Source organism: Leuresthes tenuis, unplaced genomic scaffold (genome assembly GCF_036924035.1).
Source record: "Leuresthes tenuis unplaced genomic scaffold, fLeuTen1.0.hap1 SCAF_23, whole genome shotgun sequence".
Classification (NCBI taxonomy): Eukaryota; Metazoa; Chordata; class Actinopteri; order Atheriniformes; family Atherinopsidae; genus Leuresthes; species Leuresthes tenuis.
Genome location: NW_027325377.1, coordinates 25,326,499 through 25,346,175, shown reverse-complemented (window position 1 = coordinate 25,346,175; position 19,677 = coordinate 25,326,499). Strand labels below are relative to the sequence as shown.

At 44.6% G+C, this 19,677-nt stretch overlaps 1 protein-coding gene across 3 annotated transcripts in view; it reads left to right on the top strand.

The window, feature by feature from the left end:
- LOC140282590 (kinesin-like protein KIF21A) overlaps positions 1-18,485 on the top strand; it is a 49,292-nt gene extending 30,807 nt beyond the window's left edge. The window contains exons 14-36 of one of the 3 annotated variants that reach the window (XM_072377072.1): positions 1,032-1,220; positions 1,632-1,831; positions 1,919-2,026; positions 2,104-2,172; positions 2,255-2,400; positions 2,482-2,626; positions 2,703-2,897; positions 4,551-4,652; positions 5,252-5,417; positions 5,643-5,663; positions 7,791-7,854; positions 9,806-9,860; positions 10,086-10,300; positions 10,461-10,628; positions 11,018-11,050; positions 11,511-11,647; positions 11,722-11,806; positions 13,082-13,171; positions 13,248-13,406; positions 13,522-13,639; positions 13,723-13,893; positions 16,996-17,192; positions 17,272-18,485. In XM_072377072.1, the coding sequence (XP_072233173.1) occupies positions 1,032-1,220; positions 1,632-1,831; positions 1,919-2,026; positions 2,104-2,172; positions 2,255-2,400; positions 2,482-2,626; positions 2,703-2,897; positions 4,551-4,652; positions 5,252-5,417; positions 5,643-5,663; positions 7,791-7,854; positions 9,806-9,860; positions 10,086-10,300; positions 10,461-10,628; positions 11,018-11,050; positions 11,511-11,647; positions 11,722-11,806; positions 13,082-13,171; positions 13,248-13,406; positions 13,522-13,639; positions 13,723-13,893; positions 16,996-17,192; positions 17,272-17,329 (2,891 nt within the window). In that variant the 3' untranslated portion in view covers positions 17,330-18,485. Of the gene's footprint in view, positions 1-1,031; positions 1,221-1,631; positions 1,832-1,918; positions 2,027-2,103; positions 2,173-2,254; positions 2,627-2,702; positions 2,898-4,550; positions 4,653-5,251; positions 5,418-5,642; positions 5,664-7,790; positions 7,855-9,805; positions 9,861-10,085; positions 10,301-10,460; positions 10,629-11,017; positions 11,051-11,510; positions 11,648-11,721; positions 11,807-13,081; positions 13,172-13,247; positions 13,407-13,521; positions 13,640-13,722; positions 13,894-16,995; positions 17,193-17,271 lie in introns of all 3 variants that reach the window. The other 2 variants (XM_072377070.1, XM_072377071.1) reach the window with 2 other exon arrangements.
- Positions 18,486-19,677: the final 1,192 nt, after the last annotated feature.

Below are 19,677 nucleotides of genomic sequence, written 5' to 3'. Positions count from 1 at the left end.
CCTTCACTACTGCAACGCTCTCCTAACTGGTCTCCTAACTGGTTTCCTAACTGGTTTCCTAACTGGTTTCCTAACTGGTTTCCTAACTGGTCTCCTAACTGGTCTCCTAACTGGTCTCCTAACTGGTCTCCTAACTGGTTTCCTAACTGGTTTCCTAACTGGTCTCCTAACTGGTTTCCTAACTGGTTTCCTAACTGCTCTCCAGCCTGTGAAACCTCTGCAGATGGTCCAGAACGCGGCGGTGCGTCTGGTCTTGGATCAGCCTAAAAGAACACGTCCCCCCTCTGTTCATTGAGCTCCTCTGGCTGCCCTTAGCCGCCTGCATCAGACTCAAGTCCCTGATGTTAGCTACAAAGAGCTTAATGGAACGGCTCCATCTACTTGAATGCTCTTGCAAAGGCTTCTGTCCCAACTGGGTCCCTCCGTTGGTCCCAGGATTGTCGTCTAGCAGCTCCTACACCACGCCTAAGACAATCCAAACTCTGTTCATGTGTCGTCCCACGATGGTGGAATGACCTACCGAGCGCTACCAGAACAGGGGCGTCCCTGTCTATCTTCAAGAAGCTCCTGAAAACCCAGCTCTTCAGAGAGCATCTCCTATCCCAGCACTTACCTTGTACTTCCCTCCCCCCTCTATCTCTGCACTTTATCTTTCTGCTCTTCCTTCTATGCCTGCACCCTATCTCTACTCTGTCCCCTCTGACAGAGTCGGACTCCTGGGTTCCTTCTATGTAGCTTATTGTTAGCTTTTTATAGAGCTGTTATATCTTCATTTGTAAGTCGCTTTGGATAAAAGCGTCTGATAAATACAGAAACAGATAAACTAACTGAGGCCTGTCGGCCCCTCTTCATTCCTGTGGCAGCTGTAAGGGTTCACTTAGTTTTGCACACTCTGCTTCTGCACATTTGCACAGGTTTTGCACTTATTTTTGCAGTTATTCCAGTAGAATTCACAGCTGTTTGCATGCCTTATTTCCCATTTTCCAGATGAATAGTGAGCTTTAAGTCACAGCTGATGTGTTCATGTGCAGAAAACGTCCAGGCGGACCTCGCCAACATCACCTGTGAGATCGCCATCAAGCAGAAGCTGATAGATGAACTGGAGAACAGCCAGCGGCGGCTGCACACCCTCAAACAGCAGTATGAGCAGAAGCTGATGATGCTGCAGAACAAGATCAAAGACACGCAGCTGGAGAGGGACAAAGTGCTGCACAATATGGGTCAGACTCACTCCAAACTGAACCTTTTATCTAAAATACACCCATGTCTTCAGTACATATTGATCCATGTGGTTATGTGTATAATAAGAATACATAAAAAGAATGCTGTGGTAACAAATAATGAGGCTTTGGTTTGAATGTGTTAGTAAACAGCTACAAAATCAGCAGCTCGGCTAATAAGCTAAGCTAACAACATCTCTCCTGTGTTAGCTTAACCTTCCTCCTCACTTTCAACTTGACAATTCCCAACTTCAAAGTTCACTTAATTGGTTTCTTACAAAATAAGAAACATAATTAACAAATAATATGAGACTTTGGTTTGAATGTGTTAGTAAACAGCTACAAAATCAGCGGTTTTGCAGTTATAAGCTGTAAACGACACTACTCTGTACTCTCCGACTCCCTCTCCAGGTTCAGTGGAGTCCGGCACAGAGGAGAAGGCCAAGAAGATCAAAGTGGAATACGAGAGGAAGCTGAGCTCCATGAACAAAGAGCTGCAGAAGCTGCAGTCGGCTCAGAAGGAGCACGCTCGCCTGCTGAGGAACCAGTCGCAGTACGAGAAACAGCTCAAGAAGCTCCAGCTGGACGTGACCGAAATGAAGAAGACTAAAGTAAAGCTTCCTGTTTTCATCTTTTCACAAACGAGCCCTTCTTTCAAGCTGATGTTTAACTCCTGTTGTGCCGCCTTTGGCCACCAGGTGGCGCTGATGCGTCAGATGAAGGAGCAGCAGGAGAGGAACAGGGCCACAGAGACCAGGAGGAACAGGGAGATCGCCTCTTTGAAGAAGGACCACCGCAGAGCAGAGGCAGGAGAGCCTCAAACACTCACAGCTGACTGTGTGACTTTTACTGTGTTTTAACTCAGATTCCTCTGATTCTGCAGCACCAACTGAAGCAGATGGAGGCCCAGAAGAGGCAGCAGGAGCTGATCCTTCGCAGGAAGAATGAAGAGGTGAAACAGATGTGACTCAGGGAAGGCATTAGTGACAATGACGCTGCACTTCTAACTTTGGTTTTTTCAATCTGATGTGCAGGTGACGGCTCTGAGGCGACAGGTGAGGCCCGTGTCCGGGAAAGTGAACAGGAAGGGGAGCTTACCTGAAGCTGCCCTGGAGCCTTCACCAAGAGGGATCTCTGGAAGGATGCCGTCATCCAGTGGAAGCTCGTCCAACGGGTCCAGGTATACCAGCAGCAGTATGGGTGTAGCACAGCAGAGAAGGTCTGATTCTCAGAGCCCTCACAGTCACACCTCCATCTTCAGGAGTTCTCCGATGCGGATGGGAAGCACCTACCTGAACAGGTCAGCCCGGGCGAAATGGCAGTCTCTGGAGAGGCGTGTCAGTGACATCATCATGCAGAGGATGACCATCTCCAACATGGAGGCCGATATGAACCGACTGCTGAAGGTAAAACAAACAGAAGTGAAGCTAAAAGAGATTCAAGCCGTCAGACGTGGAGTTGGTAAAACTGGCATCTCCGCAGCAACGGGAGGAGCTGACCCGGCGGAGGGAGCGGGTGTCCAGGAAGAGGGAAAAGATGGCGGTGGACGGAGCGGATGCCGACCGCTCGCTGGCTTCACTGAATGAGGAGCTGGAGTCTCTAAACGCCAACATCGACTACATCAACGACAGCATCGCCGACTGCCAGGCCAACATCATGCAGATGGAGGAGGCCAAGGTGAGAGCGCATCCATCACATTACTCCTGCCTGAACACGTCATTTCATGACATTCCTCTTTAAGAGAACCAAGCAGATCAGCCTGAAGATGCGAACCAAACACTCGTGTGCTGCTGTCATTTATACTCAGATTTAGATGCTTCATTCGGACTTTTATGATGAATAAATAATATAAAGAGTTTAAAGAGTTGGAGTCTAGAAGTTGGGACAGTGACAGAAAGGATGAGAAATGTCTCTAAGTTACTGTGAGTGCTAAGTGCGGCTCCCATGATGCCTTCATGTCGCTGCAGCTGCTTTGTCTATTTATTTATTAATAGTCTTTTTCTGTAATGCTGTGCTAAACACACGGGGTGATAAACAGCCAAAAAAAAGTCAAAGGAACCAATGAAGTGAACTTTGAAGTTGGGAATTGTCAAGTTGAAAATGAGGAGGAAGGTTAAGCTAACACAGAAGAGATGTTGTTAGCTTAGCTTATTAGCCGAGCTGCTAATTTTGTAGCTGTTTACTAACACATTCAAACCAAAGCCTCATATTATTTGTCAATTATGTTTCTTATTTTGTAAGAAACCAATTAAGTGAACTTTGAAGTTGAGAATTGTCAAGTTGAAAGTGAGGAGGAAGGTTAAGCTAACACAGAAGAGCTGTTGTTAGCTTAGCTTATTAGCCGAGCCGCTGATTTTTGTAGCTGTTTGCTCAGAAGTCAAACTAAAGCCTCATATTATTTGTTGCCATTATATTTCTTATTTTGTAAGAAACCAATTAAATGAATGTGGAAGTTGGGAATTGTCAAGTTGAAAATGAGGAGGAAGGTTAAGCTAACACAGGAGACATATTGTTAGCTTAGCTTATTAGCCAAGCTGCTAATTTTGTAGCTGTTTGCCACAGCAGTCAAACTAAAGCCTCATTATTTGTTACCACAACATTCTTTTTATGCATTCTTATTATTTTATAAAGACATTTTGATTGGGGAGCAGTCAGTGATGGTGGGGCCTAATTTTTCAAATTGTTAGATCTCAGAATATGAATTGTGCCGGTGGTGGAAAGTTACAGGCTGGCAGTTTTAAGGCATTAAGGTATTGCTTTAGTAGAAAAACTGTATTTATGTAGTACTTTTCCAGTCTGGCTGACCACTCAAAGCGCTTTTTACAACTACAAGCCACATTCATTTAAAAATATCTCCATTCATCTCATTTGTCTCAGAAGCTTTCAGATTAGAGTATTGTTCTCACACTGTGGCTCCTTCTATTTCTACCAGTTCCCTGCTTTCAGCCTCTTGTCCATGACTGACTCATCCCAAAAATGCTGAGTTATCAGAGTATTTCAGGAGATGGAGAATATTTCAAGGAGTTGTGGGACAGATTTATCTCCTCTGCTTTCATAAAGGATGATCCAGGTTTGCTGAAGAATCTTATAAATGAAGCACAAAACCTTCTTTCTTTGGGGTTTACCGGATTCAGCCACTTGTGTACAATGGCTGCCATTTCACTACTTCCAGATCATTTCACTCTAACCCGTCTAAGAAAAGCAGACTTTAGGTGTTTCCATATTTCTAATCCAAAGGATTATGATGTAAAACATGTCGTCCATATAAAAGTCTCTGATTTATTCTCTTAAAATGTCTCTGAACTAATGTGAAATTGTTCTGAGTTGCAGGAGGAAGGAGACACTGTGGATGTTACTGCTGTCATCAGCTCCTGTAACTTATCAGAAGCCCGCTTCCTTCTGGATCATTTCGTGACGATGGCCATCAATAAGGTACCTGCTGCTTCCTGATTATTATCAATGGTCACAGCTGATGGTGTATAACAGAGACAACTTGGCCAAGAGGTCGAGAGACTTGTTTATGGACCCGGGGGAAAGAAATATCCTTTCCTGGAACCATTGAAGTCTCCATTATTATAAATTACTTTCTTCCTAGTTCAATAATCATGTTCTAATGGCATCAGACAAGCTAATAGTCACAATGGCTGAGATCCAAAGTTGCTTTGTGAAGACAAAGCTGACAGAAGGCTTTTACTGTGGAGAGGCCAGAAAGAAGCTGATCATCCTTAAAAGGCACCTGAATCCCTCTCAGACCATGAGAAGCAAAACCCTCTGATCTGATGACATGAAGAATGATTTATTTGGTTAAATTTCCAACATAAAACCAGCAGAAAAGCAGAAAACCACCAGCTTTGGGTCGAGGTTCTTCATAGAGCTTCTAACTCAGCAGCAAAGAACAATACAGAAGGTGCAAGAAGTGGAGGAAATAACTCCATCGTGGCTTTAATCTGCGAGTTTCCTACTAACAGAAGCGCTCATCTGGAAGGTTAAAAAGAGCTTTATGATAACCAGTCGGCTGTGTTCTTTGTCAGGGCCTGCAGGCCGCCCAGAAGGACTCCCAGCTGAAGGTGATGGAGGGCAGGCTGAAGCAGACGGAGATAAATAACACCACCCAGAACCAGCTGCTGTTCCACATGCTGAAAGAGAAGGCTGAGATCAACCCAGAGCTGGATGCCCTGCTGGGCAGCGCTCTGCAAGGTAGGAAGCAGCCATAAAGTCAGAGACTATCTGAGCACGACGAGCACAATCACCCTGTCATCATTTTCTTTAACCGAATGGCTACACTTTATTTCTGCAGGCTTCAGTCTTCAAAATGAAACAAAAATGAAGCTCGGGGAATAAAATGTAGCCGTTTCCTCATCTATGGGTTTGATTTTGATTTGATTTCTGTCTGTTTTCTCTGTTGTGTTGGTGTGAACTCAGAGTTAGGGTACCTGTCGCCAGGTGAGTAACAGATGTGTCTGAGACATGAGGCGCATGCACACTACATGATTTCCATCTCTTTGAACACATTAAAGAACAATGAAGTGGGTTTTTCAGCAGAAAAGCTGTGTTTAACTCCACAGTTCTTCATTGTACAGATTAGAACGACCTAATACAAGAATTCAATGATTTTACAGTCTCATAAACCAATATTTGATTCACTGAAGAACATTAAACCCAACAGAGGTTGAAAATGAGACATTTTTTACTGTTTCCTGATCCATCTGACCACAGAACAGTTTCCCACTCTGCCTCAGTCCATCTTAAATGAGCTTTGGCCCTGGATCATGTTCACATGATGGAGCTTTAAAGGGGAACTCCGGTGTTTTTAAACCTTATTACTGGCATGAAATACGTTCATCTGCTCACAGAGAACAGTTTGGTGAAAGTCGGCGACCTTCAGAAGATATTTAGATAACTGGAGATCCATATAACGGAGAGAACGGGGCTTAGAGGATGCAGCCTCTAAATAAGGCATTATCTGTCTTTATTTCACCAATACTTTAAGAAGAATGAATGAATGAACGTGTGCTATAGCTCTGTTAGCTCATAGCTGCTGTTATGTGGCTACTTGCAGCTATAGGAGAGCTAACGGAGGGATTTCTACACAGGCACTCTACTGGGACCACTTCATCCACACGCCCCCCTGCAGCACAGTTTATTCACTCCGTGCTCTGTGACAGTCGGCTAACTTCACACAGAGTTTTCTGCTGATAGTTTTGTGCAACATGGCAGGATATTTATCAGATTTTGACAACGTGAACGATGACTTTGAGTAAGATGGACGTCCTTACTGGAGTGAATAAACTGTGCTGCAGGGGGGCGTGTGGATGAAGTGGTCCCAGTAGAGTGCCTGTGTAGAAATCCCTCCGTTAGCTCTCCTATAGCTGCAAGTAGCCACATAACAGCAGCTATGAGCTAACAGCAGCTATGAGCTAACAGCAGCTATGAGCTAACAGAGCTATAGCACACGTTCATTCATTCATTCTTCTTAAAGTATTGGTGAAATAAAGACAGATAATGCCTTATTTAGAGGCTGCATCCTCTAAGCCCCGTTCACTCCGTTATATGGATCTCCAGTTATCTAAATATCTTCAGAAGGACGCCGACTTTCACCAAACTGTTCTCAGTGAGAAGATGAACGTATTTCATGCCAGAAATTAGGTTTAAAAATACCAGAGTTCCCCTTTAACCTGCATCTGTGGATGTTACGGTGAGACGATGATTCCTGTTCCTGAGCCCAGGCAGTGATTTCCAGGACAGAATCAGGTCTGTTTTTCATGCAGAGCTGCCTGAGGGTCACAGACATCCAGGACTGATGTTCACAGAGATATTTTGTATTGTAGATGAGACTCTGCCTCTCTGAGGTGCTCTTTTTTTAACCCAATTGGTTTATTTTTATTACCACTCATTTTTCCAGCCTTTTGTTGCTTCTGTTCCAACATTTTTTCAACGTTTTGCTTCCATCAAACTCACAATGAGCTAAAACTTCTCACGAAATTGATCAAATTTCTCACCTCCATCTGTTTTATTGTGAATAAAATATTGATTTATGAGATTTACGAATCGTTGCTGTTTTTATTCGCATTTCGCACAACTTTTTGTTGGCTGTAATTTCACATTTCATTCACTGTTTTCCAACATTAAAGCAGATTTCACCTTGTTTCAGAAAGAGTTTATTTCAGAAAAGTTTAGAGAAGAAGAAATCTTTTAGTGTGCATCTATGAAACTAACTCAGTTCGAGTAACCGTGCATGACGTGTCACCCCCACCTGCTCCTCAGACCCACTTTATCAGGACGGCGGTCACTAAAACTTAACAGCTGTGATCTGGCCTCAGTCTTGTGCACACAGCAGTTTGTGTGTCTGCTTTTCTGTGTTTGTATGTTTTGTGTTTTTCATGCTTTCTCTGTTCATCCCACACCTGATTATCCAAAACTAGACGTGGTGACCCCAGACTTGATGAGCTGTTGATGCTGATGTCAGTGTTGTGCTGCGATGTTGGACTGTCTAAACGGAGACTCTTTGTGAAAACGCATCCATGCGGCACAGTAGTTTGCATACTCAGCGCATGTTTATGTGTTTCCCAGGCCCAGAAAATGGAGATGACAGCAGTAGTGACGAGTCCAACGCCAGTCCAGCCACAGACGGCAGGTGAATACAACACGAAACAACACTCGTCACATCAGGAAGGGCATGAGACGGGCTTTGAGCCCCGTTCATTTCAAAGGGTGGAGGCTTAGTGTTAAACACCACCCACACTCTGACCTGAGATCAGCAGCTACTCATCTTTCAGAAAGGAGCAGCAGTAACTCCTTAGAAGTTGGTGTACGTCATCTTCATAGCTAGCTAGCTAGCTAAGCTGTTAGCTGCTGCTAAAGGAAGAAATAAATCAATAAATAAACCATGATTTATTTCATTAGCTAAGCTGTTAGCGTTAGCTGGTGCTAAAGGAAGAAATAAATCAATAAATAAACCATGAGTTATTTCATTAACTAAGCTGTTAGCGTTAGCTGCTGCTAAAGGAAGAAATAAATCAATAAATAAACCATGAGGAGTTATTTCATTAGCTAAGCTGTTAGCGTTAGCTGCTGCTAAAGGAAGAAATAAATCAATAAATAAACCATGAGGAGTTATTTCATTAGCTAAGCTGTTAGCGTTAGCTGCTGCTAAAGGAAGAAATAAATCAATAAACCATGAGGAGTTATTTCATTAGCTAAGCTGTTAGCGTTAGCTGCTGCTAAAGGAAGAAATAAATCGATAAATAAACCATGAGGAGTTATTTCATTAGCTAAGCTGTTAGCGTTAGCTGCTGCTAAAGGAAGAAATAAATCAATAAATAAACCATGAGGAGTTATTTCATTAGCTAAGCTGTTAGCGTTAGCTGCTGCTAAAGGAAGAAATAAATCAGTAAATAAACCATGAGTTATTTCATTAGCTAAGCTGTTAGCGTTAGCTGCTGCTAAAGGAAGAAATAAATCAATAAATAAACCATGAGGAGTTATTTCATTAGCTAAGCTGTTAGCGTTAGCTGCTGCTAAAGGAAGAAATAAATCGATAAATAAACCATGAGGAGTTATTTCATTAGCTAAGCTGTTAGCGTTAACTGTTGCTAAAGGAAGAAATAAATCGATAAATAAACCATGAGGAGTTATTTCATTAGCTAAGCTGTTAGCTTTAGCTGCTGCTAAAGGAAGAAATAAATCGATAAATAAACCATGAGGAGTTATTTCATTAGCTAAGCTGTTAGCGTTAGCTGCTGCTAAAGGAAGAAATAAATCAATAAATAAACCATGAGGAGTTATTTCATTAGCTAAGCTGTTAGCGTTAGCTGCTGCTAAAGGAGGAAATAAATCAGTAAATAAACCATGAGGAGTTATTTCTCAGATGCTTCCATTTCCCTGCTCTGAAGTTCAGGCTCTGAGAGTTGGAACTGATCCTCTTTGTGGCTCAGTTCCTTCAGTCCAGCGTTGAACTGGACCAAGTTGTTAAAACAGTGGGATGAAAAGTGTTTGCTGCACATTCACAGTCTTTAGCTAACTCTGCTGGAACATTAGCCTCAGATATAGTTTATCCACTGGGCTCTTATATCCTCTGAGGCTGCTGCTGGATGGAAGATGCATGTTCCTCAGTGCAGCTGACAGCAGAACATTTCCACCAGAAGCTGGCTTCATCCGTCCAGCAGGGTGGATGTGAGTGGGCGGGGCTTAGCAGAGGAGGCGGAGTCAACCAGAACAGCTCGTTAAATGAGGAACTTTCAAACAAGGGGCAACTAAAATAATACCAGGGTTGTGTTTTTGGGAGTTTCACACTTAAGACATCCTGACATATGCTCCCAGGAACAGTTTAGGTGTTCAGGGCTTCAGCAAAGAAAACCCGTTTCCAGATATTCAGAGTTTTACTCAAAATGAAGCCGAGTGAATTGACCTGAAAGTATAAAGTTTTTGAGGCTGGTGAGTTTATGTTTGCACACTAAATATTTCAGAGAGATGTGAAGCACCTGGTTTATCGTGAGAAGCAGCATGTTAAAGCATTCTCGGTAGCATGATATCTGCTTAATATCAGCACGAAGTGGCAGTAACTGACTGTGTTTACCCTGTTTCAGTTCACTGGCATCCGATTTAATGAAGTTATGCGGTGAATCGAGACCGAGAAGCAAGGTACTGTGTCACATAAGGCTTTCTGATGTTAATTTTAAAGAGAAAACAGTGTTTATTGTTGAATTTGGACTATTTCCTGATAATTAGCTCAGATACAAACATGTAAAATCAAACTCTGTGTGAAAGGTTTTCAGTTGTGTGCCTGAGAGCAGGGTTAAAGCATGTTTGTATGGAAGCTAACTCTGAATAAAGTCCCTGCTGGCTCTCCATACTCTTGTCCGTCAGGCTCGAAGGCGCACCACCACCCAGATGGAGCTGCTTTATGCTAGCAGTGGGGACTTGTCCTGTGAATCCCCCACCGGAGACTTCTCGGCGCCTCTGCTGCCCCTCACAGAGCGCCTGGAAGCGCCGGCGGACGTGCCGGGTCACGGCGCCGGTCAGACGCCTGACCGAGAGCAAACTGCTTCCCCATCTGCTCTGTCTGCCAGGCCAGCTGCCATGTAAGTGTCACAGCCGAGCCTTTTCTGCGGTAGCCTCAAATGTGTGCTGGGAAAATTAAATTGATTCAGTTTCACTGGAAGGTGTTTGTTTCCAACTCACTGAATTCTTGATTCTTGATACGAAAGAACAGAACTAAATGCTGTCTGACGCTGTCAATAGTTCAGGATCCAGGTCGCCGACGGGGATGGAGCGGAAACAGCTGGACCGCTCACCACTGATCCGCAGGAGGATGCAGGAGAAGGCGCCCACAGGGTCCCTCCTCCCAGCACAGGCGCCCCCTGCAGGCTCGGCAGAGACCAAAACTAAAGCCAGCGACTACAAATCACTGTGAGTTATCATTAGATTTGTGTTAAACAGGAAGCTTTAAGATGTTTCCGGAGGGGCTTAGAGGATGCAGCCTCTAAATAAGGCATTATCTGTCTTTATTTCACCAATACTTTAAGAAGAATGAATGAATGAACGTGTGCTATAGCTCTGTTAGCTCATAGCTGCTGTTAGCTCATAGCTGCTGTTAGCTCATAGCTCTGTTAGCTCATAGCTCTGTTAGCTCATAGCTGCTGTTAGCTCATAGCTCTGTTAGCTCATAGCTGCTGTTAGCTCATAGCTCTGTTAGCTCATAGCTGCTGTTATGTGGCTACTTGCAGCTAAAGGAGAGCTAACGGAGGGATTTCTACACAGGCACAGGCTCATATGAGACTTTAATGTTTGTTTGACAGGTTGGAGGAGTCTCCTGTGTTCGAAGGCCACAGGTAATCCACATCTTTTCGGTTCATATTGGCTTCTTTAACTGGACTTTTCTTCAATATGGAAACTAACGTATAATTTATATCAGTCATAGAAGCAACAGCGGTGCTTAAAAGTAGTAATTCTAAATATTTCTACATAAATATGAGCTGAATCATGCTCAGAGTGTTCAGAGCAGATCAATAGAACTCAGCAGCTGCAGTTTGATAAAGATCATGTGGAAAAGTGTCTGTAAATAGAAGTTTAAATAAGAGGAAATGTATCCAGAGAAAGGAAAACGCTGTCATTTGGCATCAGTTCTGCTTGTTTTAACTCTAACTTTCATCACAAATAAGACCAAACACCTGAACATCGTGTCCGTCCGCTTCCTTTTTAAAAGGGATTCGGTTTTATCTAAAGAACCGGTCAGAAGATGTCAATAAAAGCAGCATTTTAAACAGTTTCATGGCTTGACTTGTGTTGCAGAGGTGTGATCAATGCGGTGCCGGCTTCTAAGAACAGTCGTGGGGCCAAAGTTCAGTGCGTCCACGTCGCCGAGGGCCACACCAAACCCGTTCTCTGCGTCGACGCCACAGACGACCTGCTGTTCACGGGCTCCAAAGGTAAACGCTGCCGCTCGCCGTCTCCGGCAGCGCTCTCCATTCGCTCCGCTCATTTTCACATGTTCTCGTCTTAGATCGAACGTGTAAAGTCTGGAACTTGGTGACGGGTCAGGAGATCATGTCTCTGGCAGATCACCCCAGCAGCGTGGTCTCCGTCAGGTATTTAACCAGAAATTACGTTATTTGTTGTTAATATTCACAGATTTGTGGTCCGATGTGTTGCTGCGTGCCTTCAGTATGTGACAGAGAAGCTTTTCTCAGACAGTAAAGACGGGGTTGTTGGTACCCCGAAAGAGACGATTAATCCCTGTTATATGGGAAGTTATAGGGGAAGTTTGTGAGATAGCAGAGGGACAGAGACCGTCAGACAGAGCAGCAAGAAACAGCAAGTGAGTGCAGAGACGCTCACAAACACCATCAAACAACGAATCCTGGAGGCGGAGCTTAATCAGTCCAGCCTTCAGCTTGTTGGTACCCCGAAAGAGGCGATTAATCCCTGCATTTTAGTCCTGTTTCGACCTTAATCAGCACCACAGGTGCCTTCATCAGACATTCAGCCGGTTTAAAGGGAGCTAAATGCTGCTGCAGTTTGATCATAGATTCCCGAGTTAAAGGTAAAGGCTCCAGGCAGCTTCATGTTGCCGTGGCCACAGCTGCCAGCGTTAATAAAAGGTCTGAGGCTCATGGACTGAGGCCCAGCTCCCGGGACGTGGGAGAGGAAATGCAGCCCCAGGTTGATCAGAGGGTCAGTGGGAACCATCCAGAACCATTCAGGCTGAACGCCGAGGTCAAAGGTTAGGCCAAACCCACCCGGCACATTTCAAATGATAACAGAAGAAGACCCAGAAGGGCTCCACTGCTGACAGAAACACAGAGAAGTCAGGCTGGAGTTCACCTAAATGCATGTTGACAAGCCCCAAAGTCTGTGGGAGGAGGATGAGGCAGAACTGGAGCGGTTTGGCTCTGAAGCTTTAAAAGAAGAGAACACCTCACCTGCGGGGAAACATGGAGGTTTGGTTCTGGGGTCGCTCTGCTGCATCGGGCGCGAGGAGCCGGTGAAACCTGAAGGCTCCCGAGGCATCCTGGAGCCAAACATCCTGCCCAGAGTCAGAGAGCTCAGCCCAGGTCCTCCAACGGGACGATGAGCCAAACTTACAGCTAAAATCCCTCCAGAACGGCTGAGAGAAGCACATTGGACTGTTCTGAAATGGTCCTCAATGGGCCCAGATCTTAATCCCATCTATGGAAAGAGGAGAGGGCCAAGCTGCCTGCAGGCTGATGCAGACGTCTCAGTGTGTTAAAAACGTTAAATTAAGGTTTCCACCTTCTTCTGTTCAATAAATGAAGCGTTTTATTATGAAAGGGCACCAACACATCTGTCTGTATCTGTATTTATTCTTTTGATTCTCTGTTTCTGATGCTGTTGTATTTCAGGTACACTTCCAGCCTCGTCTTCACCGTCTCCACCGCTTACATCAAAGTCTGGGACATACGAGACTCGGCCAAGTGCATCCGGACACTGACGTGAGGACCCGCCCACCCTGCATGTTAAATCAGATTAATGATGGATTCATGAGGGATCTATTATGCATTTCATCAGGTCGTCGGGCCAAGTGAGCTCAGGGGACGCTTGTTCCTCTGCCAGGAGTTTCTCCATCCCACCAGGAGAGAGTCAGATCAACCAGATCACCCTCAACCCCTCCGGATCCTTCTTGTACGCGGCTGCTGGCAACGCCGTGCGCATGTGGGACCTCCGCAAGTACGCCCCCCGAACACAGATGGGAGTCTGAGCTGCTCAAACCACGTTTCTCACAGCACAGATGTGCTAACCTGCAGTTTCAGCTTGGTTAAGAGAGATAATTCTGCCGTTTCAGATTTGTGTCGACGGGGAAGTTGACCGGCCACTTGGGGCCCGTCATGTGTCTGACTGTTGAGAAGTTGGGCCACGGACAGGACCTGGTGCTCACCGGCTCCAAAGACCATCACGTTAAGGTAGGAAACTGCACTCAGATACGACCCCGAACAGTGTGATGACAGCCAGGCGCGTCACGGGTGTTTGTGCCGGTTGTTTCCAGATGTTCGAGGTGGCAGAAGGGGCTCAGGGCAGCATCGCCTCCAGCCACGCGTTTGACCCCGCCCACCAGGACAGCGTGGAGGCTCTGGCTGTGCACGGAGACACCTTCTGCAGCAGCTCCAGAGATCATTTTATTAAGAAGTGGGACTTGGCGAGTAAAAAGCTCTTACAGGTGAGATGGTAACCGAGTAGAAGCCTTTTATAATGTTTCTGTTTATGTATTTCCGCCTTCGGAATCCAGATCGGCCCTAATTGGCTGTCGTTGCGTCGCGTCACTGCTCATTTGCATAAAGTTGAGCCTTTCTCAACTCTTGAAGCTCACAACGCCGGCAGCTCATCGACGCCAGCTTACATTGAAAATGAACATACTGAATGTATCTATCAGTTTTAGTGATTTAGTTTGACTTTGACCTTTGATTTTGTCGTTTTATTGTTGTTTCCGGGGTTTTTTTTTATCGTTCCTGATGTTTAGTTCAATCATGTTAGTTCTACCACCTGTTAATAATTTTCTAATTCAGTATTTGTTCTCTTCGTGCTTTGTTTATGTTCATTTTTCTGTACTTATCAGACGCTTTTATCCAAAGCGACTTACAAATGAAGATATAACAGCTTTATAAAAGCTAACAATAAGCTACATAGAAGGAACCCAGGAGTCCGACTCTGTCAGAGGGGACAGAGTAGAGATAGGGTGCAGGCATAGAAGGAAGTGCAGAAAGATAAAGTGCAGCGATAGAGGGGGTAAGGAAGGGAAGGTAAGTGCTGGGATAGGAGATGCTCTCTGAAGAGCTGGGTTTTCAGGAGCTTCTTGAAGATAGACAGGGACGCCCCTGTTCTGGTAGCGCTCGGTAGGTCATTCCACCATCGTGGGACGACACATGAACAGAGTTTGGATTGTCTTAGGCGTGGTGTAGGAGCTGCTAGACGACAATCCTGGGACCAACGGAGGGACCCAGTTGGGACAGAAGCCTTTGCAAGAGCATTCAAGTAGATGGAGCCGTTCCATTAAGCTCTTTGTAGCTAACATCAGGGACTTGGATCTGATGCTAAGGGCAGCCAGAGGAGCTCAATGAACAGAGGGGGGACGTGTTCTTTTAGGCTGATCCAAGACCAGACGCACCGCCGCGTTCTGGACCATCTGCAGAGGTTTCACAGGCTGGAGACCAGTTAGGAAACCAGTTAGGAAACCAGTTAGGAAACCAGTTAGGAGACCAGTTAGGAAACCAGTTAGGAGACCAGTTAGGAAACCAGTTAGGAGAGCAGTTAGGAGACCAGTTAGGAGACCAGTTAGGAGACCAGTTAGGAGAGCAGTTAGGAGACCAGTTAGGAGACCAGTTAGGAGACCAGTTAGGAGACCAGTTAGGAGAACAGTTAGGAGAACAGTTAGGAGAACAGTTAGGAAACCAGTTAGGAGACCAGTTAGGAAACCAGTTAGGAAACCAGTTAGGAGACCAGTTAGGAGACCAGTTAGGAGACCAGTTAGGAGACCAGTTAGGAGAACAGTTAGGAGAACAGTTAGGAGAACAGTTAGGAAACCAGTTAGGAAACCAGTTAGGAGACCAGTTAGGAGACCAGTTAGGAGACCAGTTAGGAGACCAGTTAGGAGACCAGTTAGGAGAACAGTTAGGAGAACAGTTAGGAGAACAGTTAGGAAACCAGTTAGGAGAGCAGTTAGGAAACCAGTTAGGAAACCAGTTAGGAGACCAGTTAGGAGACCAGTTAGGAAACCAGTTAGGAGACCAGTTAGGAGAGCAGTTAGGAGAGCAGTTAGGAGAGCAGTTAGGAGAGCAGTTAGGAGAGCAGTTAGGAAACCAGTTAGGAGAGCAGTTAGGAGAGCAGTTAGGAGAGCAGTTAGGAGAGCAGTTAGGAGACCAGTTAGGAAACCAGTTAGGAAACCAGTTAGGAAACCAGTTAGGAAACCAGTTAGGAGACCAGTTAGGAGACCAGTTAGGAGACCAGTTAGGAAACCAGTTAGGAGACCAGTTAGGAAACCAGTTAGGAAACCAGTTAGGAGACCAGTTAGGAGACCAGTTAGGAGACCAGTTAGGAGACCAGTTAGGAGACCAGTTAGGAGACCAGTTAGGAGACCAGTTAGGAGAGCAGTTAGGAGACCAGTTAGGAGACCAGTTAGGAGACCAGTTAGGAAACCAGTTAGGAGACCAGTTAGGAAACCAGTTAGGAAACCAGTTAGGAGACCAGTTAGGAGACCAGTTAGGAGACCAGTTAGGAGAGCAGTTAGGAGACCAGTTAGGAGACCAGTTAGGAGAGCAGTTAGGAGAGCAGTTAGGAGAGCAGTTAGGAAACCAGTTAGGAGACCAGTTAGGAAACCAGTTAGGAGACCAGTTAGGAAACCAGTTAGGAAACCAGTTAGGAGACCAGTTAGGAAACCAGTTAGGAGAGCAGTTAGGAGACCAGTTAGGAGAGCAGTTAGGAGAGCAGTTAGGAGACCAGTTAGGAGACCAGTTAGGAGACCAGTTAGGAGACCAGTTAGGAGACCAGTTAGGAAACCAGTTAGGAGAGCAGTTAGGAGACCAGTTAGGAGACCAGTTAGGAGACCAGTTAGGAGACCAGTTAGGAAACCAGTTAGGAGACCAGTTAGGAGACCAGTTAGGAAACCAGTTAGGAGAGCAGTTAGGAGACCAGTTAGGAGACCAGTTAGGAGACCAGTTAGGAGACCAGTTAGGAAACCAGTTAGGAGACCAGTTAGGAGACCAGTTAGGAAACCAGTTAGGAGACCAGTTAGGAAACCAGTTAGGAGAGCGTTGCAGTGGTGAAGGTGGGAGATGACCATGGCCTGCAGCAGGAGCTGGGGGGCATGTTGGGTCAGGTATGGTCTGATCTTTCTTATGTTTAGTAATGCAAAGCGGCTGAACGAGCAACCGAGGTAACGTGATCTTTGAAGGTTAGTTGGTCATCAATCATGACACCCAAGTTTGTAGCAACCTTTGATGGAGCAAGATATTCAGTTTGGATGCAGATGCTGTGGTGTCTGGTTGGTTTGGCTGGGAAGACCAGCAGTTCAGTTTTTGGGAGGTTAAGTTGGAGGTGATGGGCTTTCATCCATGTTGATATGTCAGAGAGACGGTCTGAGACCGTGTGGTCGTCAGGTGGGAATGACAGATAGAGCTGGGTATCATCAGCATAACATTGGTTAGTTCAGCTGTTTTAAAAGGCTTTAAGACTTACTTTGTCACACATAAATGTGCCTTTCTCTTCCAGTTCAAAGATCAAAGATGTAAAGGAGACTTTAACAGCTTGTTGTTTTATCATCTGACAGTCTGTGAGCTCCCAGGCAGACTGGGTGAGCGTCCTGGGGGTGGTGCCGGGTTCCCCGGTGCTCCTCGGCGGCTGCAGAGGGGGGCTGCTGCGCCTTTGGCACTCGGACTCGTTAGCGCCGCTCGGTGAGGTCCAGGGACACGACAGTCCCATCAACGGCCTGGCCACCAACAGCACCCAGCTGTTCACCGCCTCTGAGTAAGTCTTCGCCTGAATCTGACCTTTGAGCTGGGATTCTGATTCCTGGTCTCTGACCTCTTCTTTGTGGGTTTAATAGTGATCGCACAGTGAAGATCTGGGAAGCCAGAGGATCTCTCGAGGATGGAATTCACTGACACTCAAGTGCAAGAATCCCCCCACTGGCCAGCAGTCTATCAACTGTAATCAACCGTGTGCTGATGAAGTGTTGATATGAGAAGCCAGAGACGCTCTATTTGGCATCACAGTGTCGGCTGTTACCTTAAAATAGTGCAGATGCTTCGTCATGGTACCAAACTGGATGCTGTGAGTATTTCCAGGTCATCAGTGGTGTCTCAGAGTTTCGATGACCACAGCAAAGCATTGATTTCAACACCTTTGACTGCAGTGAAAATAAGAAAAAGGATTTATTGATCCTCTGCACTCCACTTCTATGCATATTGTGACTGCTTTGCTCTGCTGCGTCAGTTCTCTTTCATCAAAACTACGACTGTTGTCGTGTTTGATGGAGATCACCTGATCCGACCTCAGCAATAACTGTGAGTCTCTCCTGTCTGTTCAGGTGTGGTATGTCCTGTCGTCCTGGCTGTTGTTGTACAGGTCATTTCAGGGATGTGTGTGTGTTTGTTCTCGGTTGTCAAGGACCAAACAATTACTGGAATTCTAATTATCTAACCAAACTGTTACTGCCAAACTCCTCAGATGAATGTAGACGGCTCAAAATTACAATTTGTCAACAGTTTTTTTTTCCTCCTGAGCTGTCGTAGTCAGTGTTCAGTAATTGAATAGCTAACTCATGTCATGTGTCCATGTTTCACAGCTAAACAGCACTAATCCTACTATGATATCTGTCTTACAATAGCAGCAAGCGCTAACTAAAGAAACAGACCACCTGGGAAAACTGGCTTTAATTTGAAACTATAAAATTGTTATATTATTGAGATACAACACAATTACATGTATGACTAGAAGCTAGCATTACCTCAGCAAATCATGGAAAGTTTTAGTGGCTGAAACAAAACTTGGATCACACCTCTAAGCTTGTCGAGCTAGCTTGTAGCGAGAATTGTTTTCATTGTAGCACGTACAACGAAATTAAAAAGTGTTATTCAGCATTAAAAAAAGATGGAAAAAGCGTATAAAAACAAACTACTTATTGGGTTAAAACTGGAAACTGGAATCTGACTTTGCTAATAGGAAACGGTTGGGAAATGTATTAGCATAGCTAGCTTTAACTAGCGCTATCTAAAAAAAAAACAGTCCTCCTGGGAAAAGTAGCTTTGAATTTGAAAATGTAGAATAGTTCAATTATTGATATACAAAACAATTACATGTGCATCTTGAGGGTAGCATTACCGTAACAAATCATGGAAATTCTCCAAGTTTTAGTGGCTGAAACTGAACATAAAGCACACAAAGCTAAGCTAGTCTGGTTAGCTTTTAGCCTGATTAGTTCTTTTTCTGTTATGGTAAAGGTTTACGGTCCTACTGACTGTGTTAGAGCGCATTAAAAGGAATAAGGAAGAAACTGGAATCTGAGTTTAATAATAGAAAACAGCTGGGAAATGTGTTAGCATAGCTAGCTTTAACTAGCGCTAACTATAAATACTGTCCAGCTGGGAAAACTAGCTTTGAATTTGAAACCGTTAAATAGTTCTGTTATTGATATACGTAACGATTACATGTTCGACTTGAAGGCAGCATTACCGTAATAGATCATGGAAACTCTTCAGGTTTAATGGCTGAAAGAAAACAAACTAAGATAAGCTAGTCTGGTTAGCTTTTAGCAGGATTCATGCAGTTTAAGCTAACGTGCTTGGACTTAAAAACGAGCAAGACTAGCGAGGTTAAAACTGGTAACGTTGCAGTTTTAGAGTATCTTCAACAGATAAAAGTGTCGAGTGAACATAGCTCTTGTTTTCTGCTGGTTTTCTGATCCATTCAGCTTCGTTCATGATGAGAAACGCTGAGGTTCACACTCTGGGAAAGCTTTTTAGTTCTGCTGTCTGCTCTTCTGACGTCGTACGAACTGTAAACTGCACAAACATGTCTTATGTTATATTTATTCTTTCATCTTTTTTGAATCATTGTGTCTTTGGCAGAGATTATCCATCTAATACCTCTGATGTCTTTGTGTCACAGACGATGGTTTGCACAGAATTAAGAATGGATTTCTCCATAATCATGTGTTTTCAGTGCCTGGAATAAATCCTAAATTGTATGTCATGACGATAGAATCAACACTTGATTTAACCCCATTTAAAAAGCTAAATATCTCATCATGAAACTGCTGTATCATGAGCAACTATTCAATTCTGTTTAAAAATCGCTTTGGTTTGGATTTCGGAGGTGGCTATGTCATGTTCTAGAGGCTGGTTTTTAATCCCACTGACTTGAACCCCCCCAAAACAAAAGCCTACATGGATTCTAAGTGTTCCTAATTCATAAGTAATAAGATTGGCTGATTAAAATCTGAAGTTTCCTT